General features: G+C 40.8%; 1 protein-coding gene across 9 annotated transcripts in view; it reads left to right on the top strand.

The window, feature by feature from the left end:
- The window catches only part of ZNF236 (zinc finger protein 236), a 156,212-nt gene that overhangs the window by 91,998 nt on the left and 48,197 nt on the right, over positions 1-16,017 (top strand). For 7 of the 9 annotated variants that reach the window (XM_021673528.2, XM_012465427.3, XM_064379006.1 and 4 more), the window contains 7 exons: positions 97-350; positions 1,830-1,931; positions 2,440-2,609; positions 3,801-3,904; positions 8,753-8,904; positions 10,958-11,170; positions 15,024-15,306. In XM_021673528.2, coding sequence (XP_021529203.2) covers positions 97-350; positions 1,830-1,931; positions 2,440-2,609; positions 3,801-3,904; positions 8,753-8,904; positions 10,958-11,170; positions 15,024-15,306 — 1,278 coding nt within the window. The remainder of the gene's footprint in view (positions 1-96; positions 351-1,829; positions 1,932-2,439; positions 2,610-3,800; positions 3,905-8,752; positions 8,905-10,957; positions 11,171-15,023; positions 15,307-16,017) is intronic. The other 2 variants (XM_021673529.2, XM_021673530.2) reach the window with 1 other exon arrangement.

Raw genomic sequence — 16,017 nt, 5'->3', positions numbered from 1 at the left:
AAATGTTATTTAATCAATGACAACTTTCTCACTGTAGTGTCCCACACAAGTAACTTTGACGGCATCTAATCTGATGAACTGTTAATTTTTTTGAAGATACGAACTTGCCCAGCAGCTCCAACAGCATCAGCAGGCAGCCTCGATAGACGCCAGCACTGTGGACCAACAGGGCATGCAGGCCTCCACTCAGATGCAGGTGGAGATCGAGAGCGATGAGCTGCCACAGACAGCGGAGGTGGTCGCAGCGAATGCCGAGGCCATGCTAGACCTGGAGCCTCAGCACGTGGTGGGCACAGAGGAAGCAGGGCTGGGCCAGCAGTTGGCAGATCAGCCCCTGGAAGCAGATGAAGGTAAATGTTTAACTTTGAGTGATCCTGACGGAGTTTTGCAGCCTTTCCCACTCGTTCCAGTCCATCGGTGTCTCCCATTGCCGACTTTTAAAACAATGTGTGCTGTGTGTGAGACAGAGATTGAATTCAGTATTTTATTATTTAAAATGTATTTATTCAGTATTTATGTCATTCCACATGCTCTTAAATTAGATTGTTACTTTTCAATTAGATTTTTACTCTTCAGTTGTATTAACTTTCTTCGGTCAAGGTCTTTTTTAAAAAACAAAAACACAAAGTGATTGGACTTCTTGTTAGGAAATATTTGAAATCTTGTTAGGAAGTACTTGAAATCTCAAGACTATAGCAAAATCTATTGTCCTTATTTTGATATAGACTCTTCCAGTTTTTTTCCATACAAATATGCAGGGGGGTGTGTGTGTGTGTGTTTGATATGCATATAGAACTATACAAATAAGGCTGGGTGTGGTGGTTCACACCTGTAATCCCAGCACTTTGGGAGGCCAAAGCAGGCAGATCACTTGAGGTCAGGAGTTCAAGACTAGCCTGGCCATGGTGAGACCCTATCTCCACTAAAAATACAAAAATCAGCTGGGTGTGGTGGTTCACACCTGTAATCCTAGCTACTTAGGAGGCTGAGGCAGGAGAATTGCTTGAACCTGGGAGGCTGAGGTTGCAGTGAGCTGAGTTGACACCACTGCACTTCAACCTGGACAACAGAGTGGATGAGACTCTGTGTCCAAAAGAAAAAAGAGTTATACCAATAGGATCTTTCAGTGCATACTATTTTGTAATCTACTTATATCCCCAATATATTGTGAACATCTTTCAAGTGTGAACTGTATGATCTTTAGTGTTCTATTAAGTGCACTCAGTGTAGATTCAAAGACTAATGTGGGTCAGTGAACTGTTGGTGACTGGTCGGCAATGAGATTAAGCTTCTGAAACAATATAAAGCAGCACATTGCTTCTTTCATCAGTAAAGTTTGGCTACAAAAAAACAATGTCAGGTCAACTGTAGACTGTGTGATTAGTGACATAGCTGGCTTCCATCTGGCACAGGCTGCTTCTTTCACACAGGCGTGTCAACAAACAATGTGCCGACCAGTTTACTGTTTTGTTTTATGTTTGTCTCAAATGTATTCAGTCTCTAGGTAGGATTATACACTTTTCCTGTATGGTACCTGCAACCATGCACACCCAAAAAGGTTGTAAACAATTATGTAATGTAACACCATTTTAGAATATTTCTTAATGGAACAATGTCTAGGTTTTTGGACAGACTGTAAAGGCTTTCAGGGATGATATTCTAGAAATGCAAAGAGAATGCTTTAAGCATATACCTACATAAATTATCTCCCTATTGTCTTTTCAAAATAAGGAGTCTGATATTTGAAAACTCGCTGAAGTGTACTTTTTGATAGATTTGCAGATGTGAAACAAATGTCTGAGTCCCCCTTTTTGGCATCTCATCCCTAGATGGGTTTGTGGCTCCGCAGGACCCTCTGCGAGGACCCATAGAGCAGTTTGAAGAGCAGACCCCTGCGCAGCAGCCCTTCGAGCCAGCAGGGCTGCCCCAAGGTCAGTGGCGGGTTTTCAGTGAAATTTGTAAGTGAGCTGTACCTCAGTTGAATTTAATTTTACAACAACCTTAGATGTTTTCTCTGAAGGCTCTTCTAAAATGTATGGCTTCAAACCAAATAACTTTTTGCATGCATTGTAGATTTTTTTTTTTTATTGATGCATACTATTTTGTGGTCTGCTCAGGTCTTCTGGAAGGTGACCTTTGCAGCCATTCCACACGTAGTTTCCAGCCAAGAAAAGGTAGCTGAGTAGAAATTGGAACTTCATGGTGGCTGGATGTCTGTGGCTGGTGCTGTAAAGCCTCCGCTGGGTGATGGCTGCTCAGCACAGCCTCCTGCCTGTTAGCAAACAATGTTAGAGCCTGCTAATAACAGCTAGTCCTGATTCTAATTCACAAAATAGAAAGGCCCCTTTAGAATGTTAAATTTATAAACCTCCCTTTTTTAGCATTGTAATGTAACTTTAATATATTTTTGTAGAACTCCTCTTTTCTAATTTATTTCAGGTTTTACAGTGACTGATACATACCATCAGCAGCCTCAGTTTCCACCTGTCCAGCAGCTACAGGATTCCAGCACACTTGAGTCTCAGGCCCTCTCCACGAGCTTCCACCAGCAGAGCTTGCTGCAGGCTCCCAGCTCTGATGGGATGAGTGTAGTGAGTATGGACAGAGGGGTGCGTATGCAGCAGTATTTAGCAGGTGCTATTTTATTCCTCACTGTGATGATTTAAAGTTTCCTTAAGGGAGATTTTAAGAAGCATGCTCACTTCTTGTAACGTTAAGGTTACTGCATTACCTATGAAATCCTCAGTGTTTAGTACATAGGGTTTTCTTTTTCCTTAAAACATTTTAATTTTACTTAACGGTTTCAGTGCCGTGGTGTGGCTTTGCATTTGTGATTAAAAGCCAAGAATTTATCAGAGTGTTATGTAATAACATGTTGAAAGATACTATGTTGCTTTAGGCACAAAGCCTAAATATTTTTATTTGTGGGCTTTTAAACATGTTAGAAGAAAAATATAACGAATGCTGACATTTAAAAATATTTAAATGCATCATTTAAAATTTTATCTCTTACTCTTAGTTGGAGACACTTTAATTTTGCTTTTGGTTTTCATTTTTCTGCTTTTGGAAATTTCTTAATAGTGATGAGAAATGATTGACCAATTGTTATCCCTTCTTAAAATCCATCATTGGTAGCTTTGCCCAAGTGGTAGGGCTGGAAAATTTCAGAACATTTTTCTCATAGCTAGAAACTACCTAATTGGCAGCAGTTGCTGAATCTGGGAAGCGGAGAATATACTTCTTAGCAGCTGACTTCACTCCAGAGCTCTCTAAATAAAACTGTGCAAACCCAGTTCTGTGATTGTAGTTTTATCTAAGTTGATTTTGGAAGTCAGGTAAACAAATGAGACACAGGCCCTTGCTTAGAGCAACATACAGTTGCTGCACAGGAATGGATGACTCCACTGTTCGCAGTCTGTCCTGTGACTGTCCCGGCCTTCTGAAGATAGTGGAGCTTACCCTCTGCCCGGGGTGAGCATGGGTCTAATATAGAGTGGTTAGAAAACATTGACCAGATTTTTATTTCATCCTTGCTGTGGTAGCATGGGTTGTAGTGCTGCTGTCAGGAATGTATGGGGTTAGTGTGACTGCTCTATGTATGTGTGGTACCATTCTTGGGGATCTGGAGAACATGTCTTTCTCACCCTCTGGTTCATGTGACAAGAGGAGACATAATATTGTACTTTCTGAAGGTGGGATTTTATTCACTGTCAGTAAGAATAGAGCAAATGAAAGAGGAATCTCTTATTAAGATTTGCAGATATTCAAGTAGTTTGCTTTATACTTCTCTTAAATTTTAGACAACTCGCTTGATTCAGGAGTCATCCCAAGAGGAGCTGGACCTACAGACGCAAGGTTCCCAATTTCTAGAGGACAGCGAGGACCAGAGCAGGCGCTCTTACAGGTAGTTGTCTGCACAGACCAGCCTGCGGTACTGCTGGCTCCCGCGGTGGATGCTGCTGTGCGCCTGCCCTGCTCCAAGGGCTTTGCAATTGCATTCTCTCAAAACTGTTTGAACAGTTCCATTGTCATCCATATTCTGTAAATAAAGGATCTGAGACAAAGGAGATTACCTTGCTAAAATTTTTACAGCAAGTAAGTGAGTGGGCCAGGATGTGAATGAAGCAGTCTTCAGTTTGTCTGTTTGAAGTACTCTGCTATAGCTTCCTGTCTGAAGTTGACTGCTTTAAGTCATTATTATTACATTGTCAGAAATTACTTAAATCTATATTATGCCTTTTACTCCAAGACTCTTTATGTGCTTTATATATAACAACCTGTGTGCCAGGATGCAGCACAATTAGAAAGACAGCTTCTTAGCTGTGTCCATCCGCTGGCTCAGCAGTACGTACTGAGCCCCCTCTGCGCACAGTGTACCACACTGGACACTTGGGAGATGCTGGTGAACAGACAGATGCCTGCCCAGCTCACACTATGGCATCTACACTCATAGTGAATAAAATGAATATATTCTTACAAAATGAAGGATGAGCATGTATGTCATAAGAATTAGAATATGAGTGTGGTTTTTTTACAGAGATAGTCTTGGCTTTATAATATGTTGATATATTTATATATATATCAATTATATATATTTATAATATGCTTAAAAATACTTTTTAAACTCTAGCACAATTTTATTCCAGAGCCACTGAAGCAAAAACTGCACCTCATTTACTTTACAGTCACTCTTGAAAACCGATAAGCTACGTTACCTCAAATGAATGCTCTTAAGATTTTTTTTAATGCATAGGTTTTGCTAATGTTAAACACATAATGTAAGTACCTTGAACCAGTATCCTTATGCATTAGATTCCTTCATAAGGTTGATACACTGAGGTCTTCATGAGTTTGCAAATTGCAAAAATATATTAGAGAGCCAGATGCAGTGGTGGGCCCCTGTAATCCCAGCTACTTGGAAGGCCAAGGTGGTTGGAACACTTGAGCTTAGGAATTCAAGACCAACCTAGCAAGACCCCATCGCTGATTTTTTTTTTTTTTTTAATAATTTTAATTTTAGCCAGACATGGTGGTGCATACCTGTAATTCCAGCTACTTGGGAGGCTGGGACTTGAGAATTGCTTGAACCTGGGAGGTGGAGGTTGTAGTAAGCCAAGATTGCACCATTGCACTCCAGACTGGGTGTTGGAGTGGAGACTCTGTGCCCTTCCAAAAGAAAAAAAATCAACTTTCATTTTAGATTCAGGTGTTACATGTTCAGGTTTGTTTCTGATTTTTTTTAAAAAAATTTGTGTGTGTGTGTGTGTGTGTGTGTGTACATGTACAGATACACACCTACACACATATGTATATGAGCAGTGGTTCCTTCTTTGGGATGGGGTTCCAGGGATCCTGAGGATGCACATAGATGGGCTTCAGATTTCTGTGACTTTCCTGATATTTTATTCACACTTTCATTTATTCAACATATATTTATTTGCCAAGGTCTAATTTGGGATTTTGTATTATTTTTAAGTGCGATTAATGTTTTCTCATGTTTCCTTCATGACATCTGCTCGGGCATTACTGGACTTCTAACATTGTATCATTCATCCATTCATTCATTAAGGACATGTTATGTGCCAAGCACTAAGACTGAATTAGCAAAACAAAAGAATCCAACTCAGTTGTCATGAAGTTGACAGTCTAGTAGAAAGAGTTAATAAGCAAAATGAACAAGTAAACTGCATAGTAGATGAGATGTGACAGTGGGCCATGGAGAACGGGAAGGCAGAAGAGGCCGTGTTGGGGGCCACGTGATAGCTTTTTGCAGAGTCATTCCTGATGTACGGAATGTCTGTAAGTGGTCTGGTGCGATGGCTTCACACCTGTAACTTAGGGAGGGCGTGGTGGGTGGATCATTCAAGGTCAGGAGTTTGAGACCAGTCTGGCCAACATGGGGTAAAACCCCATCTCTACTAAAAATACAAAAATTAGTTAGGCATGGTGGCACACATCTTTATGTCCCGACTACTCGGGAGGCCAAGGTGGGAGAATTGCTTGAACCCAGGAGGTAGAGGTTGCAGTGAGCCAAGATCATGCCATTCCACTCTAACCTAGGTGAAAGAATGAGACCCTGTCTCAAAAAAAAAAAAAAGAAAAAGAAAAAGAAAAAGAAATGCCTGTGTGTTCTGGATCTGTTTAGAAGGCATAAGCTACAGGATTCATTGCAAGTCAAGATCGGAAGCATTAGGATGACTGCTAGGATTTGACCTGAGCAGCTAGGAGGATGAAATTACCATCACCTGAAGAGGGAGCCCTCGGGGGAGCTGGTTTGTGTATGAAGACCAAGGTTTGGGTCCGCGTCACTAGGATTGATGTTTGAGGAGAAATGGCATGTAGGCAGGTTATTTCACCAGACTGGAATGGTTGTAAATTCCAGCCATTTCTGATATCACGTAGATGAATTCAGATTCCTGTGAGTCTCCTGATATTTATTCACACTTTGATTTATTCAACATGTATTTATTTGCTAATGTCTAGTTTGGGATTTTATACTATTTTTGCATGTGATAAATGTTTTCCCATGTTTGCTTCATGACTTCGCTTTGGGTATTACTGGACTTTACTCCTCCTTAATTCTTCTGTTTCTCTTGTATCTTGACTTGGCAGTGAATTCTGTAGGTTGTGCCTTCTAAACAGATCCAGAATTTACATACACATATTTGGGAGTTGTCAGTGTAGATGGTATTTGAGGCTGAGGAGACAGGCCCATGAGGGAGAAATGGCTCATAGATTGCACTCCTGGCCACACCACATAGAGATGAGCAAGGAGAAGGAGAACCAGCCTCGGAGATTGAGATGAACCAGCCACGAGACAAGAGAACTTAGAGGGAAATGTTTGTGTGCGTGTGTATTTTTTTGAGGAGAGGATATGTAGCTTTCTTTGATTCCTAAAGAGATCAGAGATTCTTTTTCAAGACATTGAGAAACATCAAATCTATAACCTATCATTTTCCTGATAAAGTACAACAAATTAGAGACTAGCAAAGCTCCCTGTAGATGTGTTTCCTGGGCAGACTTACTTCAGATGAGCTGTTTCAACAGATATCGTCCCTGGGAGCTCAGCATGTTTCCCGTCCCTCTGCAGCTAATCTCTTTGGAGGAGTACACCTCCCTGAAGGGCGATGAGTCCCTGACATGAGCACACAACTCCCCAGCATGATGTTTGTCCTGCGGTGAGGGTGCCACACTGTTAGCATTTATAATTCAGGCCGTTCTCGGACGCTTTGGAAGTATAGCTGTGATCGACAGAGCAGGCAGGTGTAGTCCAGGCAGAGTGTGAACAGCCTTTGCTTTAGCAGGAAAGATTTTACCTCACATGAACAGAGCTTGGTTCTTGGGAGAAGAGAGAGGTGGGACATGGCTAAGGGTGACAGAGGGAGGCCGTGTCCATTAGATTGGTCTCTGAAGGGTATCTGTTTCTCTGTGTTATAGCCAATATTGTATCGTTGTTGGTTTTTAATTAACAGACGTTGAGTGTTTTGAAAAGCTTACTTTCCTTATTAGTGGACCTTTTCTCAGTGAATTTCAAATGATTTCATGATCCTCGGTTCCACAAACTGATAATCTGCTACTCACATGTAGGTCAGAATCAATCCTGATTTCATTTGTAAAATTATCTTTCTAAAATCAACTAGTGACTGTTGTTCACCTGCTTTCTTTCTTTCTTTTTTTTTTTTTTGAGACGGAGTTTTTGCTCTCGTCACCTGGGGTGGAGTGCAATGGCACAATCTTGGCTCACTACAACCTCTGCCTCCTGGGTTCAAGCAATTCTAATGTCTCAGCCTCCTGAGTAGCTAGGATTACAAGCATGCACCACCACGCCTCTCTAATTTTTTTATTTTTAGTGAGATGGGGTTTCATTACGTTGGCCAGGCTGGTCTCAAACTTCTGACCTCAAGTGATCCACCTGCCTCAGCCTCCCAAAGTGCTAGGATTACAGGTGTGAGCCACCGCCAAACCAAATTTACAAGAGTGAAATTTCAAGATGTATTCGGACACTTCTAGCTTTTAGTTGAATTTGGACTTGAGAGGAACATTAGTTGCCTCTATGTGGGCACCCAGTCTAGACATAGGTTATAGTTTAGTGATGTCGCTAACCTCTTACTGGTGATTAAAACTTAGGAATGGACAAAAGAGACATCCTAATGGAATAAGCTTTTAATAACATGTGAATAGGAGTGTTGAAATTTATAATTATTTTAATCCTTAAGATAACATTAGTCTATTCAGTAGCAACTGAGGGGGAAATGATACATGTTTATATATTATTCAGCATAACTCCAGTACACTGTGTTTTGTATTTTATAAACCAAAGGAGTACATGGATTGGCATTTCCAAGTGACTAGATGCAGGAATGATTCTGCCTCTGAGGCAGTGGAAGGATTCAGTGTCTAATGACTTAGTAAAGAAGAGAGTGCATGCATTTTCTTTCTGTTATATTTAGAGAAAGTTTCTAATTAATCAAATATTATGTCTGCTGGGGGTTATAGGATTTACTAATTTTTAAGTAATACATTTAAGACTATAAATACTCTAAGCAGAATTTGATCTAACATAATTGTTGGCAATATTTTATAGCTTATGATTTTTTAAATGTTGGAGAGCACACCTGGTTCTGTAAGTTGCGCCTAAAGGTTTAATGGTTGTTGGTGAAGCTTGTTTGCTTTTCTTCCATTCTCAGGTGCGGTATTTGTAATTGTGCTCTGAGTGAACGTGTTGCCTGAGTTCTGCATGTTTGGTTTGCAGGTGTGACTATTGCAACAAAGGCTTTAAGAAGTCCAGCCACTTGAAGCAGCATGTGCGGTCGCACACAGGGGAGAAGCCCTACAAGTGCAAGCTCTGTGGACGTGGCTTTGTTTCCTCCGGGGTCCTCAAGTCCCACGAGAAGACACACACAGGTCATTGACTGCCTTACACTTGGAGATTAGGCCTTTAAAAAAAAAGCTTTATTGAGATATAATCTATATACCTTTCAGTTCACTCACCTAGAGTGTACAATTCAGTGATTTTTAGTGTGTTCATAGAGTTCTGCAACCATAAAAACTGTAATTTTAGGACATTTTTATTACACCCCAAATAAATTCTGTACCCATGAACAGTCACTCAGCATTCCTCCTCAATGCCCCCAACCCTAGGCACCTGTTATCTCCCTCTGTCTTTCTAGGTCGGCCTCTCTAGGTGTTTTATAGAAATGAACTCATCTAATACGTGGCATTTTGTGTCTGCTGCTTTCACAGCACAGTGTGTTCAAGGTTTGCCCGTATTGTAGTATCAGCAGCTCATTCCTTTTTATGGGCAAACAGTATTCCACGGCAGGATATGCCACATCTTATTGATCCGTTCATCAGTTGATGGCCATGGGGGTTATTTCCATATTTTGTTTATTTTGAGTAATCCTACTATGAACATTTGTGTATAAGTTTTTGTATGGACATGGGCTCATTTCTCTACCTAGGAGTGGAACTGTTTGGTCATATGTTAACTCTGTTAAAACATTTGAGTTTATGGAACTGTATTCCATTGTGGCTGCAGCATTTGACAGCCCACCATAGCGTGGGAGGGCTCTGGTTCCCCACATCCTCGCCAATGCCTGTTATTGCTTCTCTCATGACCTGCCTTGTGGATGGTCATGGGCCTTCCTGCATGTCATTGTGGTTTTGCTTTGATTTGCATTTCTCCAATGGCTTCATCTTTCATAGACACTGAGGCATGTTTGTTCTAATCCTATGCCCATTTTACAATTGGATTATTTGTCTTATTGAGTCATAAGAGGTTTTTATATTCTGGCTACTGGCCCTTTATCAGATACGTTGTATACAGTTAAAAATATTTTTTTTTTTTTTTTTTTTTTTTTTTTTTGAGACGGAGTTTCGCTCTTGATACCCAGGCTGGAGCGCAATGGCGCGATCTCGGCTCACCGCAATCTCCGCCTCCTGGGTTCAGGCAATTCTCCTGCCTCAGCCTCCTGAGTAGCTGGGATTACAGGCACGCGCCACCGTGCCCAGCTAATTTTTTGTATTAGTAGAGACGGGGTTTCACCATGTTGACCAGGATGGTCTCGATCTCTTGACCTCGTGATCCACCCGCCTCGGCCTCCCAAAGTGCTGGGATTACAGGCTTGAGCCACCGCGCCCGGCCAAAAATATTTTTACCATATTACTGTTATCTGTTTATTGAGTATTTTCTTAATAAGTTTAATATCAATGTATATTTTGTATAAGGCTTTATCTGAAAATGAAAGTATATACTGCTTAGAAACATACAGCCAGGCAAAATAAGGAAAAGTGTTATTGACTAATCCATAGGTTGATGACTGGGGAGTGGTTGTAGTGGACACTGGACAGATTGCTGGGAGTAGTTAATATGGTGCTTTGAAGGACCTGCTATGGAGACAGAGAGCAGCAATATATGACTGTTACAAGAAACAGTCGAAGAAAGACAGAAACAGGAAGAAAATAGCTAGTTACTTGCTTCTGTGTCATTGGTCCGGAGGAGAGAGGGCCTTTTATATTGGACTTTATTTGAAAATGAAGCTGTATAGAAGTTTCCTAATCTACGTCACTTGCTGTGGGATTGATGAAGGATGGATTGGAGAAAACATTTCTAGGGTAGAATCCACATGTTGCCAGTTTAAGTGTAAAAGACTGAGGGCAGTGATTTGTTTTGAAGAATATGACTTTGCAGAGGCTGCTGATTTTAGTAGAGAAGGCAGTGAGATGTCCTATGTCAACTTCCGTGTTCTTAAAACAATCCATTTCTAAAAATTGGAAACCCCACCAAATAAACTCTCTATAATTTTGTGATTTACTTTTTTTTTAACCAAACTCTGCTAAGCCTCAGGATAATTTTGTGACATATTAAACCTATCTTTGTTTGCTTTTGACTGCTTATGGTTTTAAGGTAATGAAATATGATCCGTTCCAAGCGTTTTCTCTGTTTCTGTGCTCGTAGGAGTGAAGGCGTTCAGCTGCAGCGTGTGCAGTGCCTCCTTCACCACCAATGGCAGCCTCACCCGGCACATGGCCACACACATGAGCATGAAGCCTTATAAATGTCCATTTTGTGAGGAGGGTTTCCGAACTACAGTGCATTGTAAAAAGCACATGAAGAGACACCAAACGGTCTCCTCTGCTGTGTCAACCACTGCAGAGACAGAAGGAGGAGGTATTTTTCATTTGTTGATTCAAGGTGTATTAACCTGATGCTAATTTAGGAATAAATCCATTCACAAATCACTGTGAGTATTTTAACCTGGCTGTGTACAGCTTAAGCTCACTAGCACCCTGAGTTTTTAAAAGTTAATTTTATTTTCTGATTATGAAAGCTGTACATGCTCCTGGAAGAAAAATTCAGAGGTACAATGAAGAAAACATCTGCTCTTACAAATCACCACACACTGAATTAGCATTTGCTCTAACATTGTGTTCTTTCTTTCATGCTTATGCATACGTGTTGCTAGAGACTTTTTTTTTTTTAACAAATATGGTTTCTTGCTATATACAGTGTTGTAGTATGCTTAATTTTCCCTCTACTGAAGTTTATTATAGGCATATTTAATTTATTGGACACGGATCTACATAAGTTCAGATGACTCCATGGAATTCCATCATATTTTGTTATATAATTTCCTGTTGATGGATTTATGGATGTGTAGCTAGTATCTGGTCTTTCACTGAAATGGTAATTTATGGAGTACTGTAGCATGTATGGAGTACTGTAACCCCTGGCAAAACCTGTGCTTACCGTTACATTGTCTCATGTAATAGACACAAAACACTGCACAGTTGGACGGATTAATCTCATTTTGTACACGAGCCAGCTAAACATTAGACAAGTTAATTTGCTCAAGTCCCACACCAAGAGGAAAAATCCTGAGTATTATTTTTGTGCTTATACTTTGTGTACTTGTAAGACAACTTCTTTTTAGTAAGTTCCACAATGAAATTACAGAGTTAAGAACAGAGGACATTTTGTATTCTAGCACATCGTGCCAGCACACGGACTGCAGTTTTAAAATCAGTGTTAGTTCCGACACTCTTGGAGGTCACGGCTGGTCTGAGTGCACGTGTGGACCTGGGCTCTTGCCCATGCTGCAGCCATCCTGTCCTGGCACAGTTGGTGCACAATGTTGTCAGTGAATCTTGTGTCGTGGCTGTGTGGAGATGGGGGTGCTGTGTGGGGACTGTCCTCAGAGGTCAGACCTACTGCTGGCCCATCTTCCCCTCTCAAGGTACTGCCCCTCTGTCTGCTTTGCCTCCGTCTGACTGCACGATCACAGTGAGACCATCTGGTGTCCCTGGTGGGTTAGACTGAAATAATGGCAGTCTACTTTTCTGTTTTGAGGAATAAGTCTCTAAAACTTGCCCAACCTCCCTCAAAGTAACAAAAACTGTGACTTTGATTTAACCATTGCCAAAGCCACTGTGCACCTCATTTCTTTAGTAGATAATTCTGGAATAAAAGTTTCTGACCTGTTATACTGAGAAGTTCAAACTCTTTAATCTGATGGTGCTTACTTCTATGTTTAAAATTTTTATCTTTACTTCCATTTTTAAAATTCTTTCATGAGATTTCATAAAGTATAAAAAGAAAATGACCCTTTCTTTCAAATGAGTTAAAGGCTATAGGACATCCAGACATTATTTCTAGAACCCTGCTAAGCCTCTTTACATATTCCTTTCCATCAATGAATAAAGCTTCTAATGCTACTGGATTCTCGCATCAATTTGGGGGTTCTGTTTGGGCTTCATCTCACTGCCACATGTTTATTTAGATTCACTTTTATATGTCTCGTTTTCCTTGGATCATTGTGGGGGAAACTGTGAATGAACTCTTATCGATAGGAGAAAAGTCACATTTTAAATTGCGTTGTTTTGCCCAAGCCTAGGGTCTTGGCTAGGGATTCAGTTCCCTCACATTATTGCGATGTTAGCCTGCTTGGCCTATTGGCCATCTGCTTCATGCTGTCTTTAGCTCGTGCTTAATTTTGTTGCACTCTCTCTCTCCAGCCTGTGCTATGTTGACTGTGTTCTCAGTTCCTTAAAGAACGTAAGCAGAGGTACCTCTTTATTTCTTCATGAGTGTTGGTGGGCCCACTGTCTATAAGTGGCCCTCAAATCGTTCCAGACTTTATATAATGTAAATTTTAGTTTGATGTGTCATTTTCTGGAATTTCTATGAGATGGACATTGAGTCCACTGGCTTTATCCTCCATGACTTTCTCCCTCAACCCACACCCTTGCTGTCCTTTGCTCCCCTCTCCCGTCCCATCTCTCATCTTTCCTTTTATGTGCTAAGAAAAATTATCCAGTTGGTTTTTAAATTTACTTATTTGGTGAATTAATCACTGTCACTCTGCAATTTAGTGTTTCTGTTGAGTTGAAAGTTTTTTTCAGTCATTCGTGCAATAATGATCTCCCTGTTCCTAGCCAAACTTTTTTTCCCTTTTCTATTATTATTCTTTTTTTAATCAATTTGAATGCATCCTTATTTTTCATTGAGGAATGAGTATTTATACATGTAGTTCTCTTTCAGCTGAAACAATCAGCTGAGGATTGGTTCCTGGACTCTTGAGGACACAAAAATCTGCAGATACTGAAGTTCCTGATATAAAACATCATAGTATCTGCATGTAACCTATACACATCCTCTTGTATACTTTAAACCATCTCTAGATCACTTATAATACCTAATACAATACAAATGCCACGTAAATAATTTGGGGTTTTTTTGAGAGACACAATCTCACTCTGTCACCCAGGCAGGAGTACAATGTCACATTCATAATTCACTGCAGCCTTGAACTCCTGGGTTCAGGCAATTTTCCTGCCTCAGGCTCCTGAGTAATTGGAACTTTGGGCTCACCACCATGCTTGGCTAATTATTTTTAAATTTTCCGTAGAGACAGGGTCTCGCTCTGTTGCCTAGGCTGTCTTGAACTTCTGGGCTAAGCCCTGCCTTACACCATGTATAGCTAATTTTTAAATTTTTGGTAAAGGTGGGGTCTTGCTGTGTTGCTCAGGCTGGTCTCACACTCCTGGCCTGAAACAGTCTTTCCATCTCAGCTTCCCAAAGCAGTGGGATTATAGGTGTGAGCCACTGCACCTGGTCGTAAATAGCCATTATACTGTATTGTTTATTGAATAATAACGAGAAAAAAAATCTAAGTATTTTCTAACTGCAGTTGGTTGAATCTATAAATGTGGAAGGCATGGATACAGAGGACCGACCATAGGTATTTTTAAAGTTTTATTTTCTTCTGTAGAGCAATTGCTTTTAGTTGAGGATCATTCACTAATTTATTAATTTGGTCTCCCATTTTTGGGCTTCTGGTTTTTAAAAATCTGGTGGTAATTCATTTTTTGCCCTTATTAATAAATGAATATCTGTATTTATGAACCTGGTGGCTTGTGTGGACACTGTCAGCTTCAAAGCTTGCACGGAGGGGTAGAAGGAGGTCTTTAACCATGCGTCTTCCTAATATTAGTGATTGCTCTCCTAAGGGCATCCTTCACTTGCCTTTTTTCTTTTGATACATAATATTTGTACATATTCATTGTGCACATGTGATATTTTGTTTCATGTATAGAATGTGGAATGATCAACTCAGAGTATTTGAGGTGTTCATCACCTTAAGTATTTATCAGTTTCTACATATGGGAGCATTTCCAGTTCTCTCCTCTAGCTGCTTTGAAACATACATTGTCGTTAACTGTGTCGTCCACTCCACTATCAAACGCTAGAGCTTATTCCTTCTGTCTAAGCAGATGTTTGCACCCTTCACCAACCTCTGTTCATCCCCTGCCCCCCGCTTTCCAGTTCACTTGGCTGTTTTCTTTCTGTGACCTAAGTTTCTCAATAGTGGTGGGAAAATATAGTGACTCTCTACCATCATAAAAATAGCTTGGTTGAGTTATTAATTTTCATTATATACATACCTATTTAGTTTTAATTGTTTTGCTAAAAACCTAAGTCTTTTTCATTAGGATTTTGATCCCTTTTCCTTTATGTTGTTTAGACATTTGTATGGAGGAAGAGGAAGAACATACCGACAGAAATGCATCACGAAAGTCTCGTCCTGAGGTCATCACTTTCACAGAGGAGGAGACAGCCCAGTTAGCCAAGATCCGTCCGCAGGAGAGTGCCACCGTGTCAGAGAAGGTCCTGGTGCAGTCTGCAGCAGAAAAGGACCGTATCAGCGAGCTGAGGGACAAGCAGGCGGAGCTGCAGGATGAGCCCAAGCATGCCAACTGCTGCACCTACTGCCCCAAGAGCTTCAAGAAGCCTAGCGACCTGGTGAGGTGAGGGCACGGCCGCCACGCGGGTTCTGCTCTGAAGACTGGGGAAGCAGGCGGCCGCTCTTTTGGTGACTTTCACTGCAGCAAGGCCGTTAGTTCCTGAACCTGGTGTCACCTGAGTGATGGCTGCTTACTTACTTGAGTATATGGCTTTAAGCTTGAGTTAGTTATCTATAGTAAGTCCTTCCAAATATTAATTAGAAAGTCTGTTTTCTCTGTAGATTGCTTGTGCTTATTTCTGTGTGGTTGTCATAGTAGTAAACAATGAAAACAAATCTATCCATTGAAGAAGGCAGGGCTCTAAGCTTTGTGGAGAGGCAGAAGAGCAGCAGGCACCCTCCTGCCTGAGGCCTGCCAGTCAGTGTGAGGAGCGGGGCACATGTGGGTGACAGGAGGGAGACTGATTGGCAATTGGCCAAACAGCAGTGGTTGATACATGAGATTGAGTTTAGAAGAACTGTGAAGAATCTGGAAACCCAAGACCCATGATAAAGAACAGAAGGGGCTCTCAGAATGTCCTTCCTTTCTGGAGAAAGGAAGACCAAAGTATCAACATTCTCCTAAAGAATCAGAAGAGTTTCTATATATGATAAGGGGCATGCTTAAGTTTTGCTCTAGGAGATAGAACAAGTGAGTGAAAGTTATTCTGCAACTTAGTAAAACAAACTGTGAAGATTTTAATATTGCGGGATGTTTCAGAAAACCAAAGAGGGT

Source organism: Aotus nancymaae, unplaced genomic scaffold, assembly GCF_030222135.1.
Source record: "Aotus nancymaae isolate 86718 unplaced genomic scaffold, 86718_ANA_hifiasm-v0.15.2.pri h1tg000020l, whole genome shotgun sequence".
In the NCBI taxonomy this organism is placed as follows: Eukaryota; Metazoa; Chordata; class Mammalia; order Primates; family Aotidae; genus Aotus; species Aotus nancymaae.
This window is presented reverse-complemented; position numbering and strand designations above follow the sequence as displayed.